General features: G+C 45.3%; 1 protein-coding gene across 8 annotated transcripts in view; it reads right to left on the bottom strand.

Moving 5' to 3' along the window:
- The window catches only part of UBE2E2 (ubiquitin conjugating enzyme E2 E2), a 424,921-nt gene that overhangs the window by 61,914 nt on the left and 344,870 nt on the right, over positions 1-18,137 (bottom strand). For 6 of the 8 annotated variants that reach the window (XR_013828491.1, XM_079922471.1, XM_079922466.1 and 3 more), the window contains one exon: positions 7,130-10,981. The exons of the other annotated variants lie outside the window; for them this stretch is intronic. Coding sequence is in view for 5 of the 6 variants with exons in the window: in XM_079922471.1 (XP_079778597.1) it covers positions 10,884-10,981 (98 nt within the window). In the remaining variant the exon portion in view is untranslated. Of the gene's footprint in view, positions 1-7,129; positions 10,982-18,137 lie in introns of those variants that run through there. 8 annotated transcript variants of the gene reach the window in all.

Raw genomic sequence — 18,137 nt, forward strand, 5'->3', positions numbered from 1 at the left:
GGACGCGCAGGCTCAGCGGCCACGGTTCACGGGCCCAGCCGCTCCGCGGCATGTGGGATCTTCCTGGACCGGGGCACGAACCCGTGTCCCCTGCATCGGCAGGCGGACCCCCAACCACTGCGCCACCAGGGAAGCCCCTTCTCTTTCTCTTTTAATTCAATTTTAACCCTTTCCTATTTCTGGGTTAAGAACACAGGAGAGGAACAAGGCGGGTGTTTTTCTTTCCAGCACGTAGACAGGCACACGTGGGGAGGGAGGCTACGTGACCTGCCCAGGTCCCAGCTCACCTGGTTCCAAGCCCATGCTCTCTACCTGTGCTTCCTTCTGGAGCGGAACGCGGCAGGGAAGTCACGCGACTGTTTCCCTTTAGGGGACAAATGTACACGGTGTCAGGCCGATTTGGTTCCTGGCAGGATGCACTTTGTCTTTTATCTCTAGTTCTCCTGCAGCTGGACATGGTTTACGGATGCAACACAGGCATACTGAGTGCATGAGTTCAACCTAAAAAAATACAGTTTGCTGTGCTGTGGGATATCCAGGTAACCATTTTCTGAGGGAAGCTGGAAATTGAGAGCTGATGTTTGTGAGAGATGCCAGGTGAGTGACGTCGAGGTCACCAGAAAGCACACGAGATGAGATTGTCACATGAGAGAGAAGGCGAGAAAACGGGGGCTCGGAGACATTCCGAGGGTGAAAGGCTGCCTTTGGGGTGGGGATCAAACCTGAGCTGAGAGGGAAGGGAAGCTCTGGAAGGAGGGTTAGAGCATGGAAGGCTCTGGAGGCCTGAAGATGGGCTGCTAGGGGATGCTGTTGGCTTTGATGATTAGTGAGTGGGTTTGAGTGAGAGGATTCAGGAAGGTGGCAGAAAGGAAGCCAGATTGTGTGTGTGTGTGCACGCGCACGCGTGTGAGAGGGGTCCACCTACTGTTCCATCTTGGTTTGGGTCTACTGCAGCTTTATGAGGTTGGGTTGGCCAGGTCTTTACTCTGAAGGCTGGCATTTCTCCCAAGAGCACCAGTGCCACCTAAGGAGGGCAACTCGAGTGAATCCACAGCAAAGAAAAAGGAAAGTAATATTTAATTTCATCCAGCCTGACACACCACTGGACACAAGGAATGTGTCTGCAATTCTGAATCGTAAACGTATGAATGCGTTATTTCATGGAATAGAGATGTGTTCTGGCCAAATTGGCTGTGAAGTGAATAAACATTATTTTTCTATTGAATTCAGCTACAAAATGACTAGAAATCTTCCCATGCGGATTGAAAAAAAACAAAGAAAGAAAGAAAGAAAAAAGCAGAAACCTGTTGCCAGAAGGAAGAAAAGAAGGGCTGTGGAGCTGGTTCCGTGGCTGAGTGGGTGGCAAGTTCTGTGGCTGGGTGGCTGGTTGTGTGGCTGGCTGGTTCTGTGGCTGGGTGGCTGGTTCAGTGGCTAGATTGGTGGCTGGTCCAGTGGCTGGCTGGTTGGTTCTGTGGCTGGCTGGCTGGCTGGCTGAGTGGCTGGTTCTGTGCTCTCCAGACTGACTGTGAGGATTCCTCTCACTTCCTCCTGCTTTGTTCTCCTTGTTTTCCTTTTGAGGGGCTTTCAGACCCGGTGGAGCTACATACAATATTTTGCTTTACCTGAGGTCCACTGAACATAAGGTTCAAGGATTCTGGTTGTATAAACCCAATAATTTCTTCCTTCTCTAACTGGTAAATCCACAACGATGCGTATCACGTTTCCTCAGGCTGGGAGGTGCTGCTTCTGCGCCTGGTTTTCACAGACACACAGATGTGGGTTGGAGACCCAGCTCTGCCACTTAGTAGTTACAGGAGTTTGGATCAATTTTTTAAAAATTTAATTAATTAATTTTTGGCTGCATTGGGTCTTCGTTGCTGCATGCGGGCTATCTCTAGTTGCGGTGACCGGGGGGCTACTCTTCGTTGCGGTGCGCGGGCTTCTCACTGCGGTGGCTTCTCTTGTTGTGGAGCACAGGCTCTAGGCACGTGGGCTTCAGTAGTTGTGGCACACGGGCTCAGTAGTTGTGTCTCGTGGGCTCTAGAGCGCAGGCTCAGTAGTTGTGGCGCACGGGCTTAGTTGCTCTGCGGCATGTGGGATCTTTCCGGACCAGGGCTCGAACCCATGTCCCCTGCATTGGCAGGAGGATTCTTAACCACCGCGCCACCAGGGAAGTCCAGGAGTTTGGATCTATTAAAATCCCGGTCACTTTCCACATCTGCATGATGAGGATAATATACGTCTCAGGGGATAATAGCAAGGATTAAATGAGATTATACGTACACATACATATATTTACACAGTGTGTTCCATGCCCTGGGCTGAAGGAGGGGTCGTCATTGTGGTGATGCTAACGACAACGGTGATGATGATGATACAGAATCTTGTACCCATCGATCACTCTTTTTATTCATCAAACACAAAATTAAAATGAGCTGATGAAGGAGAAACAGAAGCCCTAAATGTTCTGCTACAGAAATCTACTTTTGTTGCCCAAAGGCACACAATTTTCACAGCTTTCTAGAATCTCAAGGCTTTCACACTAGTACTTCTAAAAGAATTTCACCTCCAGTCAGAAGACCAAGATTTAGAAAGGTCTACAGATAAGAAGTGCTACCATACGCTTGAGAACCCTCACCTTCAGCAAGTGAGGCTGCAGCATGGGCTCCGCAGTTGTCTGAATTCTCTGGTCAGACTCACTAGATGCTCAGGACCGACTCTATATTCAGTAGTAGCCATAACAAGGGATGACATAATGCCATTTGCAGCGATGCAGTTGGACCTAGAGATTGTCATGCTAAGTGAAGTCAGACGGATACCATATAATATCGCTTACATGTGGAATCTAAAATAATGGTACAAATGAACTTAGTTACAAAACAGAAAACAGTCTCACAGATGTAGAAAACGAACCTACATCTGTTTGTAGGGGGGAGGGGCAGGGAGGGATAAACTGGGAGATTGGGATTGATATATACACACTACTATATAAAAAATAACTAATAGGACCTACTGTAGAGCACAGGGAGCTCTGCTCAATATTGTGTAACAACCTATATGGGAAAAGAATCTAAAAAAGGTAGATATGTGTATATGTATAACGGATTCACTTTGCTGTACACCTGAAACTAACACAACATTGTGAATCAACTATATTCCAAAAAAAACCCCAAAAAACAAATAGTAGAGCAATGAATTAGTCTCCCTGCACTGAAAGGGCAGCAGGCCAGGGCCTGCACAGCTGGTTGTTTGGCGGCCTGAATCAGGCCTAAGTGTGCACTGAATCCCCTGGTCAGGTGAGGCCACTGATGTTGCTCTGCAGACGGGGGACGCCACGGGCTGCGCTCTCCGTGTAAGGGCCCGTCTACACGGGGCGGGTGAATGGGCTCCGCAGCTGTCCACGTGCCCTGGTTAGGCGCCCTGGTCCGACAGGCTGAAGGCTGTATTCAGCGATACACAGGGCTGCACACTAGATTCTCTGCCTGGGTGCAGTGAGAGCCGCAGCTCTAAAACTGATAAAGCTCTTTGGTGTCTTCACTCCAGCCGCCCCGCCCCAAGTACCCTGGCTGAACAGGGCCACTGGCTTTGCTCAGCAAACCATTGGCTCTGTCTGCCCTTCTCTCGGCTTGAGCGCCACTGCGCCTCACGGCTTTCAGGGGTTTTTGTGGGCCCTACTGGTTAGATGGGGCCGGAAGACACTTTCCACAGTGGGTGTGGCTATGTCTCAGCTCCTTTGCCTGAGCAGGAGGGGGCGGGGCCTCGCCAGGCTACTTGTCAATTTCCACAACAGGCTTTCTGAGGAGGAGGGACCAGGAGTTGCCCTCCGCCTTGACTATGAATGGATTCCCCTGCCTGAGTGTAGCAGGCCCGGTACTGGCTTTGCCCTGGGGGAGCTCCGTTCTGCCCGCCTGCCTCTTGGCCTGAGCACCACTGGGCCGCACAGCTTCCAGGGGTTGCCACCAGCCCTTCTGGTCGGATGGGGCTGGGAGGCACTGTCCACGGCCCCTGGAGGGGCTGGAACTCAGCCCCTTGCCTGGGCGTGGGCAAAGAGGATCCGAACCAGGCAGATCTGCACCCTGCCGATTTCCGCGGTCAGAGCGCACCCCTGACCTGGTTCTGCGGTGAGCAAAGCCGCCGCCTGGGATGAGGGCTTGGGCCCTGCAGGTAGGAACTCGGTCCCCCAGATCCGGGAGCTGGTTCTTGCAAGCCCCTCCCCCATCCGCATCAGAGCCAGATTCCTCGTGGTTGAGCCCCCCGATCCCCCTGCAGTCCCTGTGGGCCGAGAGCAGAGTAGGGACCCCACTAAAGGACCCACCATGCTGCGGAGGCTGTTTGTCCATCCCGGGCTCTCTCTTCCCACTTGAGGAACCCAGGCTTGGGGCTGACCCCTCCTCGTGGAGCTGTGCTGGTCTGGGAGGGGCATGCGGGCAGCACGTGGCCGCTTCTCTTACCTTCTTGGTCTCTGAGCCGCAGGAGTGGTTCAGCCTCACCCCATGTTCTGGGATTCTCTCAGTGCTGTCTTGTTCTTGACGAGTTGTGAGATGATCTCGTGAGGCGGAGGGAAGCCAGGAACGACCTATGTCACCATCTTGGGGACGTGACTCCTGCTTTGATTTTTAAATCCTAGTACTCGGGTGCTGTTGGCTGAGGAACATAGAGTCAGCTGTCCGTCTACAGGATGCAGACTGACACCGTCAAAGTTCATGGCGGGGCATCTTCATTTACACGTTTGCCAGTAGTTCCAAGCTGGAGGCTGAACAGGCCTCGAAGAATGTGATCATCTTGCTTCCAGGCAACCTCAGCAGAGGCAGGCTGGAGCGGGCGAGTGTGGCCCCTCTGGCCCTCTGTGCTGTCCTTGAGCTATAGATTAAGCAGGAGAATCTCGCCTGGTTTCTCAATGTGTCCAGGAGCCCCAGCTGTAAAGCACCTGTTACTTTTCTGTTGGATAGCTTGATAGAAGTTCTCAGAAAGCTCCTAAAATTTCCTACCAACCAGGATGTGACTGTCATCCTGAACTCTGACCTCCCATCTAATTAAGAGGGGTGAGTGGGAGGAGGGCATGACAGAGCAGGGATCAGGGGTCACATCAGCCCCGAAAGACACCAAGGTTATTGGGTAAGGTTTTTCTTAAAACTGAAAACCCTGACACTGGGAATTCTGGGGCAGCTGGGGTTACCCCCACTTGGAGTATGCGGACCTATAAGCAGGTAACAAGACAGACAGGTGCAGACAGAGAAAGACAAACATCACATGGTATCACTTACATGTGGAATCTAAAAAAATGATACAAATGAACTTATCTACAAAACAGAAAGAGAGTCACAGCCATAGAAAACAAATTTATGGTTACCGGGGGAGGGAAAGGCAGGGAGGGATAGATTGGGAGAATGGGATTGACACATACACACTACTATATATAAAACAGATAACTAATAAGGACCTACTGTGTCACACAGGGAACTCTACTCCGTACCCTGTCATGACCTATATGGGAAAAGAATCTAAAAAAGAGTGGATGTATGTATGTATGTATAACTGATTCACTTTGCTTGTACACCTGAAACTAACACAACATGGTAACTCAACTAAATTTTCAACTCCAGTGAAAATTTCGAAAAAATCCACCCATGAAAAAAAAGGAAAAAAGACAGGTGATCCCATTATCTCCTCCATTTTCCTGTGTGGGTCCCATACATGAGAGACTTTTAAAATTCAGGAATTTCCCTTAAAAAACATCCTCAACAAAGGCAGATGATGCTTCAGACCACTTACTGGTAGTAAGACTCCTCATAGAAAGGCGTACATATCTGAAGTCATGTTTGAAGTTGCAAAGAAAGGCTACAGTTGGTTTCACTCACTCATTTGCCTCCAGAAGCAGAGGGAATGAGTGCACGTGGCTGGGTGTGAAAGCCAGAGAGGGTGGAATATACAGGAATTCCTCAAGCTGTGGAGGGCACATCTTTTCTAACAGGATCTCTGTCCATTGAGTAAAATACTTTCTCAAATAAGGCATTTCTGTGAGCGCAACCAGCCCTGTGTAATGCGTGAGACCTTAGGCTGAAATTCAGTCCTGGCATGAAAGCTCCAGTGACCAACAGTCCTGGGGGGGTCCCAGGCTGAGGGCGTTCCTGAGACATGGGACTTTCTGTTTTAAAAGAGGGAAAGTCCCAGCCAAACTGGGGTAAGCGGGTTACCCTAATGCACATCACCAGTGATCCTGGTGGAATTCGAGTGTGAAAGGGGCCTAGTGTTCCAGGCCCAAGGGACCAGCCAGCTTCCCAGGGGAAGCCTGGATGTGGGAGATGCATGGCTATCATGGGAGGTCCTCAGAGGCCGGCCTCAACTCCAAGAGCTTCCAGATCTGATGTAGCTGGAAATGCCATACTCAGCAGACAACTCGGAGTGCTCCAGTTTTCCTCTGTGGACAATTACAGGACCAGTTTAGGGTACGGGACGTGCCTGTGTGGCTTGAGGCCCATGCCACAGACCTGAGAGCCCTGTACAGAGGGGACATGTTAATAGGTTATAAAGCCACCTTGAAATAAAATACATGGGTAAGTCAGGATCCTCTGGGAGGGCTGTTTTGTACAATTTCAACTGTTTTCCATAGTAATTACAAACCTATCTCGTTTTTCTTTTTTTCAATCTGCATAAAGTATGGACTATCGCTGTTGGTTCATTCATTTTTTTAATCAGTTTTTTAAACTGAAGTATAGTTGATTTACAATGTTGTGTTAATTTCTGCAGTACAGCAAAGTGGTTCAGTTATACATACATATATATATATATATATATATATACACATACATTCTTTTTAAAATATTCTTTTCCATTATGTTTTATCACAGGATATTGAATACAGTTCCCTGTGCTATACAGTAGGACCTTGTTGTGTATCCATTCTATATATAATAGCTTGCATCTGCTAATCCCAAACTCCCACTCCATCCTTCCCCCACCCCCTCCCCCTTGACAACCACCAGTCTGTTCTCTACAAATGTATCTCTTTCTAAAGCACAAATTATTATGGAGACATTCAAAGAATTGCCGTGCCTGGTAATAGTTAACAGCACTTTCATCAGAGCACTGAGATGCAGAGAAGTTCAGGACTCTTCCAAGTGATGTCTCCCCAGGGCTGGGCAGTTTGTAAGGCAGCAGCTCTAAGATTGGAAGTACTGCCTGGTTTCCCATCTAACACCAGGGCCACACTTCCTACAACTTTATTTCCCATTTATTGAAGATGGCAAGACCCCCAGCACCTAAAACTGTACAGCCCCTGGACTCTAAGACTGAATTAGGCCAGTTTATCTTGATAGTATGATCTCGTCATTAGGAGAAAGGTGTGTATGGTTTTGTAGTTGACAACAAGGGCTCCGCTGTCACATGCCTGGTGGAACTCTCACTTCAGTACTTTGTTAGCTGTGCAGGACCCAGGGCCACTGTCTCTGTCTCTTCAGGCTGCTATATAAGCCACGGACTAGGAGGCTTATAAGCTACAGAAATATATTGCTCACAGTTCTGGAGGCTGAAGTCCAAGGCCAGGTGCCGACACGGTTGGGTTTTGGTGAAGGCCCTCTTCCCGGCTGCAGACCGCAGCTTCTCACTGTGTCGTCACATGATGGAAGGGGGTTCGGGAGCTCTCTGGGGTCTCTTTCCTAGGAGCACTAATCCCAATCACGAGGGCTCCACCTTCATGACCTAATCCCCTCCCAAAGGCCCCACCTCCTCATACCATCACCTTGGGGATTAGGATTTCAACTCATGAATTTTGGGGGATACGAACGTTCGGACCGTGACACCCACCTACACCCTACAGGGCTGGGCGAAGGTTTTTATTAGGTAGCGCGTACGGCCTGGTGTATAGTACCTTCTGAATAAATATTTCCTTTCTCCCTAATTCCCAAACCAGTATTTCAGGATGAACGTTTAGATTTACTCTCTAATCTTAGAATAAGAAGGAAAGATCGACTACTCCTGCATTTGCTATCTTCAATGGATTCCTGCAGAAGAACACATGAGGACTGTTCTATTTATTTGCAGTTTTACGACAAATTAAGGCCACAACATTCTGAATTGTTTAAGATCAATAAATACCATTTTAAACTACTTTCTCAATTACCAGTGGTCCTCCCTCAGTCAAGGATCTGCCAACTTTTTATTTAACAAAGCTACAAAATACAACTAGCAATAGTATGTTTGGAAAGTTAAATAATAATAGGGTACAAAGTCAATGCTATCCCCATAATTATTAGCAAAACCATTTAGCTTTCTGAGAGCTAAGCTACTGTCAAATCTTATTTCACAAGTGTTATCGAAAACTTATTAGAATTGTATTGCCTGCTCTGATGTCAAATAAAATTACCATGTTAATCTGGAATCTAGACTTAACAGGCTCAACTAAGAGTTTCCTGGTCTCTCTGGAGTTTTTCCAGCTTTCACGGTTTGAAGGGAAGGTACATTTGTTTGTCATTAAGTCCTTGGAGTTCATAACATGGGGAAAGAAGTTGTATAGACTCTTCATATCAAATTGATAGAAAACCTGATCATGGAATAGCAAACACGGATTTCTGATAGGATTTCCTACTAGAGGTGTTATAATCTCTGTCTCCTAAATAACACATGTTTTAAAATGATCCAAAGTACAACCAGATTGGGGATGTAGATGTAATATATTAGAAACATCATTTAAAATGTGTGTCCAATGGTGCTGACATTTTAAAAGAAGAAAGGCAAACGGAATTTAAATACTCCCTATAAAAGTCAGCATTAATATCATGAGTCTGGTTTAATCAGTCAAAAGTAAAAAAAAAAATAAGTTTAATAAAATTTCATATTAAAATGATTCAATGCTTTTAGGGTTGAATATTTTAATCTAAAGTATTAAACTAAACATATAAACCTCGGTGGTGAGAAAGTCTGTAGGTGGTAAAATACTCCGGGTAATTTTCTACAAATCAGTCTTGTATTATATTAATTAAATTTATAACATTTTAAGGAAAGAAATGTTAAACACATAGTTATCTGACTCTTTCCCCTCAGTCTATGGTGGTCTGTAGCGGGCAGTGGCAGACTACAACTCACGGGCCAAACCTGGCTACTGACTGCTTTGGTAAATAAAGTTTTATTGGAACACAGCTGTGCCCATTCATACACATTGTCTGTGGTTACTCTAGTTACAACTACAGATTTGAGTAGCTGTAACTGAGGCCGTATGGTGTTCTGTAAGCTGGAACCTGTTTTCAAATAAAATGAATGGTAAAATCGTTATTAAAAAAATCCTTAGGCACTGTGGTTTGAAAGTCCCACTTTCAACATTTAAACGTATTTTCTGTAGGATTTCTTTTGAACCACTAAAACCCAATGAAAACTGCATCTTCTGAATCAGATATTTAAAATGTTTCTGATAAGGATATTAAAATTGACGTCAGAACTATTTAGAGGTAAATGACTTACGTTTGTCAATCCTATTTACCAGGAAAGATGTTCCTTAAATGAGACCAGGCTGTATGGTGGGCTTGTAACTATAATTAGTAGAAGCAGGAGTTTCCAACGGGCCTTGTAACACAAAGAACCCTGAATATTAAACAGCATGTCAGTGTGGTTTTCAAGCTGTACCACACACAAGTTTCCTCAGCCTCCTGTAGCTGCAAACCTAAAATAGCCTGAAGGTCAAAGCCAGACAGACATACTCTTGTCACTGAATGTGCTGACCATGACTGATATGAGTTGAGTTTACTTCCTCCACTAAAATTATGGTGGAAAAACAAACTCCAAACTCAAGGGCAATCACTATAACAATCTTAAGAGGAAAAAGAAGAGAGAAATAAGTCCCAAAGTGGTCTCACACAACGATCAGCTCAGACCTCACTTTCACTAGGACCCTCCTTGTGGAGTCACATATCTGAATTATTGCATCAAGAAGGCTGTAACAGAAAAGATGTCCGTGAGAAAGTAATGTGAAGCCAATATGCAAAAACGAGAGTGATTGGAAACGACCATAAAATCATCAGGCTATTGACAGCTGGGGAAATTCCACATGCCAAGCAAATCAGCTGCAAGGAAATATGAGAGGCTTGAGGTGAAAAAAATACACCTGAATCCGTAATTGAATTAGACAAGCCTCGCTGCGCGGAGAACTCTGCTGGTCACCAGGATGCAAAGCAAACGCCGGGTTGCCAGACGCGCGTTTATCAGCCACAGTGATTTATTGAGTGCTTTAATAATACAAGTGTACATCAACTGATCCACAGTCAAAAGTGGCAGGTCCCTAAGAAATTTACAAGCACTTTAAGTAAATCAAAATACATATTATTTTGTTCAATCCAGCAGTCTTCTGTGTGGGGACAGAAGGCTAGTGATAAACAGAGTCTCAGTAATGCACAGTGATTCTGATTGAAGCTTTTGTACAAAAATCTGGTTCCCAGTAGCATGCACCCACCGATAAAGACTTCAGTACAAAAAACTTAACCCTAAGCATTACATTGGAGTAGAAACGAGATAGAATTCTGAATTCGTGTTTTCCCCAAGATCACAGGAAGGGAAAAAGGATCCAAAGAAAACGAACAACAAAATAACAGAACCACACAGGAATACGAAGCTTTGAAAGAAAGCTCATATTATTACAGATCTGACATTGTTTGCACTGAAAACAAAAGTTCCCATCCACGTGGAGGTGGGATTAAAAAAAAACAAACCCAGATCTTTCAAGTTAATAGAAATTAAACAGGGAATAAAACGGGAAGGGGTGGGGGGCAAAGGAAAGGGAGGGTGGGGGATGGATGACATTCCATCACAAAACGGTTCAAAAGGTGATAAAAATAAGACAAGCAGAGCCGAGGTGCGGGGCCCCGATGCACTTGGTGAGTGTGCCGCGGGCCAGGGCCCTATGTGGCGTACCGCTTGGTCCACTGCCTGGCCATCCGGTCGTGCTCCGCCCTGTTGGTCATGTACTGTGTGGCGATGCTACCCACCAGCGGGTCAGCTGGAAAGGAAGCAGAGTCAGAGGTCAGTCAACACCAGCAGCTTGGCCTCTTCAAAGCCGGGGAAGAGAGGAGTGTCTGGAAAGCTGGCCCTGGCTCAAGGCGTGGGCAGGGAGGCGAGATGCTGCGCCCTGGAACAAGGTCACCTTCGCCATGACCTGCAAGTGACCTGCCCCGGAGACCGCATCTCACCCCCGCTGCCCGAGGAGCACCTACCTGTGCTCTGACTGCTGCCTCTTGTCACGTCTCCGGACGAGCGTGACTCTCTCTGTCCCCACCATACATATGCTTCTCCCCCTCTTCCTCCCCTGGTTTTCAGGTAGATGTTTATTTCACAGAGAAGATGCAGGTGGGCTGTGGGCGGGGCCTGCAGGGTCCTGGATACGATCCCCTGGGGGAAGGGGGCGGGGGAAGCCTGGCCAACTCCCTGACCTGGGTTATTGCCCGGGCAGGGGTCCAGCAGCAGGTTAGTGACCCACTGACACAGGACGACAGGCTGCTTCTGCCTCTATATTTGGGAATATCAAAGCCACAGAGCTCTCTACTACATAAACAGCGATGGATGTTAGTCACAGCTAACCCTCACTGACCTACCACGTCCTAAAACTTTAACACGGGAGGGCTGGCACGGGATGAAACTGCAGCCTAAGGATGGGGGTCGTCAGGGCTGGAGCTGGGCCCTGACTGCAGGTCTCCCGGGACACTGCTCCACCCAGACGGGATCAACGGTTAATGAAAACAATTCAAAGCAGCTACAAAAAAAACGTAATTTAGGTTTCTGGAGATCCCAGAATCCACCCGTCTCCCTCCATTCTCTAATCTCACTTCTTCCCTGAGTTTTATTTCCTGTATTTTTGGTGTTGAGAATTTGAGTGTATTAGGGCACGTGGATAAGAAAGAACCAAAAGGGAAAAGGAAAAATATTAGCAAAAGCTAACGTTAAATATGAAAAAAAGAAAATAGGTAAAGAATATGGAAGTGGGTTTGTGGTCTAATACCACCTCGTAACTCGGGAAGATTCTGAGAGTCTGCTAAGACCCAGTAAGACATCCAAGGTCACACCTTCGCGATAACCAAGGTATAACAGGAAGTCCACCTTTTAGCGATCTGCTGCTGCTGAGGATAACAAAGCTCATGAAAGTCCTCCCGACAAGACTTTGCTTTTATTTTTTTAATTTTGTTACAGTTCTAACATTATATTACGCCACGTTTTTTTTTTTTCCTTTTTCGCGGTACGCGGGCCTCTCACTGTCGTGGCCTCTCCCGCTGCGAAGCACAGGCCCCGGACGCGCAGGCTCAGCGGCCGTGGCTCACGGGCCCAGCCGCTCCGCGGCATGTGGGATCTTCCCGGACCGGGGCACGAACCCGTGTCCCCTGCATCGGCAGGCGGACTCTCAACCACTGCGCCACCAGGGAAGCCCACACCATGTTTTTTTGTTTGTTTGTTTTTTCTTTTTTGTTTTCTGGCTGTGCTAAGAGGCTTGTTGGAACTTAGTTCCCTGACCAGGGATCCAACCTGGGCCCCCTGCAGGGGAAGCGCCAAATCCTAACCACTGGATCGCCAGGGGAGTCCCCAAGACTTGCTTAAGTTTTAACAAACCTCACTTAAGTTTTCTTGGACTTGTGCTAAGTTTGTTACAATTATTCTAGGGAGAGGCCAGTTTCTTATATTCACTTACATCACAAACAATGATAGTCAATGGGTGTGTTCGGAATGTCTGCCTCTCTGCCTACTCTGTGATTCTTGTCCTTCACTTGCCAAATGGTGAAACTCTATCACTTCAACTAACGGAGCCAGGGTTCAAGATGATTGAAATCAGCAGTACCAGATGTAGACACTAAACACCTGGGATTGGCAAGATATTTTTAAAAAAAATGCTGTCTTTCAGTTCAGACTATAGAGTCTAAAAAGGGCCAAAGACAGGTCTGAGTCACATTTCTCTACCTTTGAAACAAATCATCTTGTTTCAATTTCTGGAATGCAAAGCCTTAGGGTGGAACCTGGGCACCTTCAACAGAGCTTACATCTACATCGCTCAAGACAGCTGTTGGGTTGAACACACTCTACATTAGTGATGTGCGCTGAAGAGCCATCTGTACTTCCTGACTTAACTGGTCGAGGTAAAGGCCAGGTTTAATGTCAGAAGAATGACCAGTGACATGAATGTTCTAGTGCAAATCTACCCTCACTAAGAGTGGGCATACTGGGAACAGGAGTCTGCTGTTTCAGCTCAAAGGAGGGAGAGGGAGAAGGAGACAGTGGGGTGGGAAAAGCATCTATACTATTTCAACAGGGGGAGAGGGGAAAACCTCAAAAACACGGTAGAGTGTTCTTGATAAAACTCACATGCGTTGTGCAGACATTTTTTGGTACGCTTAAATAATTAGCAGGAAATTCCTCTGAGTTCCTTGTATAATACCTTTTCAAGTTCGATTTTGAAAAGAGAAATATTTTTCCATCTGCAAAATTATACATGCTAAATATAAAAATAATAATTAACAATTTCAAAAAATCACTTCACACAGTACACAGGACAGAAAGTTGTAAGTGAAAACCGTTTGCAAATTCACTGAGAGAAGTACTGTTAACATTTTGACTTACATCTTCCCAGACTTCTTTTCTAAACTACAATTAAAATAAAAGATCATAGTCTGCTTTTGGAACCTTTTAAAAACTCACTGTATGGTGAATAACTTTTTATATCAATAATTATATCCTACTTGATCATTTTATTTGATTTAATTTTTTTAATTGAAGTATAACTGACTTATATTACTATATTAGTTTCAGGTGTACAACACAGTAATTTGATAATTTTATAGATTATACTCCATACAAAGTTCTTATAAAACACTGACTATATTTCCTGCACATCATTTAAAATATTAACCTGAATTAATAACCAGTCTTCTGTTTAGAGACATTTGGGTTCTTTCCTTTTTTTTTTTTTTCTGCTTTATAAACAATGCTGTGAAGAACATTATTGTGTGAGCATCTTTGTAAATTTATGCAAATCTTAAATTTAAAGTGTTAATGAAGGAATAAAGGTATAAAATGAAGGAATTTAAAAATCATGTGTTATCAATCAAATAGTTCTTAAATGCTAAAATGTTTTGTTGAACAGAAAAAAGTTAAGACTACCAGTAACTGAATAGAAACTATGCAATAAATGTATATCCAATGATCACTGCAGTGAATTTAGTGGAATGAGATACTCCTTTTGTAGTATATTTATAATTATGACTTGAAGTAAGATTGAATCTTGTTATTGGGTTTCACATTTCCTGGATACAGATACGCCAGGGATGAAATAACGATGACGGGTGACACATCTTCTTCCTCCTTCTCCTCTACTTTCCTGTCTGACCTCTGCTTCCCTACACAGCGCCAGGCGCCTGAACAGCAAGCATGGTTATTTGCCAGTGAGTGAAAGGTGATCTCAGTGCTCTGCCCCCTCCCCTTTTTTGGAGATTCGTGTGTTACGTGCACCTTTGATTCCAGAAGAGAAAGGCTCAGGCGACTCCTGCAACCCCATCTGAAGGCTCACCCGCGACGGGGGCTATACTGGAAACATTGGAAACCAGAAGGGTTCACAGCCCGTCCAGGAAAGGAGGGAGACAGGGAGAACGGACTTGAGGATATGGGGAGGAGGAAGGGTGAGCTGTGACAAAGCGAGAGAGAGGCATGGACATATATACACTACCAAATGTAAGGTAGATAGCTAGTGGGAAGCAGCCGCATAGCACAGGGAGATCAGCTTGGTGCTTTGTGACCACCTGGAGGGGTGGGATAGGGAGGGTGGGAGGGAGGGAGACGCAAGAGGGAAGAGATATGGGAACATATGTATATGTATAACTGATTCATTTTGTTGTACAGCAGAAACTAACACACCATTGTAAAGCAATTATACCCCAATAAAGATGTTAAAAGAAAAAAAAAAGACTAAAGCGGGTAAGAAGCAGCTACGTGGTTAGAGGGAGCGGAGAACGACGGGCAGATGGCCGAGCCGCCCAGTGATTCCATTTGCGACGCCAGGGAACATTCTCTCTTGGTTGGTAGGTGGAATGGGAGAAATCACATGGCAAAGAAATGCTGACTCCCTTTTCTTAAGACAACACATATATTCTCAAAGAAACACAGACAAAACCAGTCCAGTATGATGGAAAAGGGGGTGCGCTCTGGGTCCAGACTGCCTGCCTTTGTACCTCGGTTCCACCGATAACTGTGTCATGTCAGGCAAAGGACTTAACTTCTCCGTGCCTCGGTTTTCTCAACTGCGAAATGAAGTTGCTACAGTTGTTGTTTTAAGAATGAAATGAACTGATTATTGTCAGGCACGTACAAAACGTCTGCTGTCATTTTCAAAATGAAGACAGGAAAACGAATATTCATGTGCACCTTAAAAGAAATATAAATCTTATTGTCCTCTGGAAGACATTCTCTTCGGATAAAATCCATAAAATCCAAAGTCTTGAGCATGTAATCATTAGAGAAATGCAAATCAAAACTACAATGAGGCATCACCTCACACCGGTCAGAATGACCACCATCAAAAAATCGACAAACAATAAATGCTGGAGAGGGTGTGGAGAAAAGGGAACCCTCTTGCACTGTTGGTGGGAATGTGAATTGATACAGCCATTGTGGAGAACAGTACGGAGGTTCCTCAAAAAACTATAACTAGAGCTACCATATGATCCAGCAATCCCACTACTGGGCATATATCTGGAGAAAACCATGGTTCAAAAGAATACATGCACCCCACTGTTCACAGCAGTACTATTCACAATAGCCAAGATGTGGAAGCAACCTAAACGTCCATTGACAGATGAATGGATAAAGAAGATGTGGTACATATATACAATGGAATATTACTCAGCCATAAAAAAGAATGAAATAATGCCATGTGCAGCCACATGGATGGACCTAGAGATTATCATACTAAATGAAGTAAGTCAGACAAAGACAAATATCATATGATGCCATTTCTATGTGGAATCTAAAATATGACACAAATGAACTTATCTATGAAACAGAAACAGACTCACAGACACAGAGAAAAGACTTGTGGTTGCCAAGGGGGAGGATGATGGGGGAGGATGATAGGGGAGGGATGAATTAGGAGGCTGGGTTAGCAGAGGCAAACTATTATATATAAAATAGATAAACAACAAGGTCCTACTGTAGAGCACAGGGAACTATATTCAATATCCTGTGATAAACCATAATGGAAAAGAATATGAAAAAGAATGTGTGTATATATATGTAACTGAATCATTTGCTGTACACCTGAAATTAACACAACACTGTAATGCAACTATACTTCAATAAAATAAACTAAACAAAAACAAAAACAAAACCAACAAAGTCCTTAGCATGGCTCCCAAGAGCATCATGATCTAGACCTAATCTTTCCAGCCTTCTCCACCCATGCTTTAAACCAGAATTAACAACTCGCAGCTTCTCCAATAAGCCCTCCAATAAGCTCTCTGCACCTTTGCTTCTGCGACGTCCTTTGCTTGATGGGCTTCTACGAATTTCTCAACATTTAGCTCAGGCATAGCCTCCTTGGGGATGCTTCTAGGGGCTTTGTAGCAGGCTTATGTGTCCCATTTCTGTTTTGTCTGTTCGCACCTCTATCACTGTGCTGAGAACGCTGCCTTTTAGTTGTCTGTCTGCTGTACAGTCTGCATTTCCCATGGAGCTGGAGCCCACGCGTTCAGTCATTCGTCAACTATCACTGAGTCCCTACTATGTTCCAGGTCCTGCAGAACTAGTGCTAAATAAGCAAACTCCTGCCCTCATGGGACTCTGCCTGGGTCCCTCTGTCTCCGTTTCCCTCTCGTTAACCTCATGTTTACTGCGATGTATGAATGGAGAAGAACGTAAGACAAGTAAGTAAGGAACACACAAAATAACAGCCAGAAGGAGCAGTTACTCCATAAGGCGGGTGTCCCTCTGTAGCACTATATGCTGGCTCACCATAGAAGTTTCTTCTCTATACACGACTAGCAAGTCAGTAAAGGGGACCTGATGGAGAGTGTGACAGCTTTCTTGTCTTTTTTTTTAAACTTATTTATTTTTTAACTTTTTTGTATATAAGCAGGAATCCTCCCTCCCTCCCTTCCTCCCTCCCTTTCTGGCTGCGTTGGGTCTTCGTTGCTGTGCACGCGGGCTTTCTCTAGTTGTGGCGAGAGGGGGCTACTCTTTGTTGCGGTGTGCGGGCTTCTCATTGTGGTGGCTTCTCTTGTTGTGGAGCACGGGCTCTAGGCTCACAGGCTTCAGTAGTCGTGGCACGCAGGCTCAGTAGTTGCGGCTCATGGGCTCTAGAGCGCAGACTCAGTAGTTGTGGCGCACGGGCTTAGTTGTTCCGCGGCATGTGGGGTCTTCCCGGACCAGGGCTCGAACCCACGTCCCCTGCACTGGCAGGCGGATTCTTAACCATTGTGCCACCAGGGAGGTCCTAACTTAATTATTTTCTTATTGAACTTTGTGGTTAGCACTTTGCCATGTCTTGGATTCTTCGAGGCTATAAACCACCGCTTCTCCAGCTGTCCCACCATCGCCATGATGAGCACTTACTCACCAAGTCACTGGAGGCTTTCTGTGGGTCTGCCTTGCCATGAGGAATAGCTCTTTTGTGTGTCTTTCATGGAACTTTTCTTCCATGGTTTGGTTTAGCCTAGTTTTATTTAAATCTTCTATAAAATTAAAAAGTAATTGATGCTCATTATAATAAATTCAAATAATAAAGAAGCATGTATGATGTAAAAAATACGATCTTCTTCCCTTCAATTTCCCACCATCTCAAGGTAACTGCTGTTAATGGTTGGATGCTCACTCCTCCAGACTGTTTTCTTTATTTATATTTAAACCCAATGGGAATCACGTGATTCTGCAACTTGCACTTTCCTCTGGGCCAATATACAGTAGTTGTGTTTCTAAGATACTAGAAATAGACCTAGCTTATTACTTTTAATAATTAGAGGGCATTCCTTTGCACAGTTATTCAGCTTTCATTTTTCCATCCCCTACTGATGCACATTTATTGATACATTAGATCTGATGTTTTGCTATCAGGACTAGTATCACCATCTTGTATACATCTTTGAGCATAGGTTTGTGTCGTCCTGGAGGGTAGATTCTTCTAGGTGACG

This window comes from Stenella coeruleoalba (genome assembly GCF_951394435.1).
Source record: "Stenella coeruleoalba genome assembly, chromosome: 5".
Lineage (NCBI taxonomy): Eukaryota > Metazoa > Chordata > Mammalia > Artiodactyla > Delphinidae > Stenella > Stenella coeruleoalba.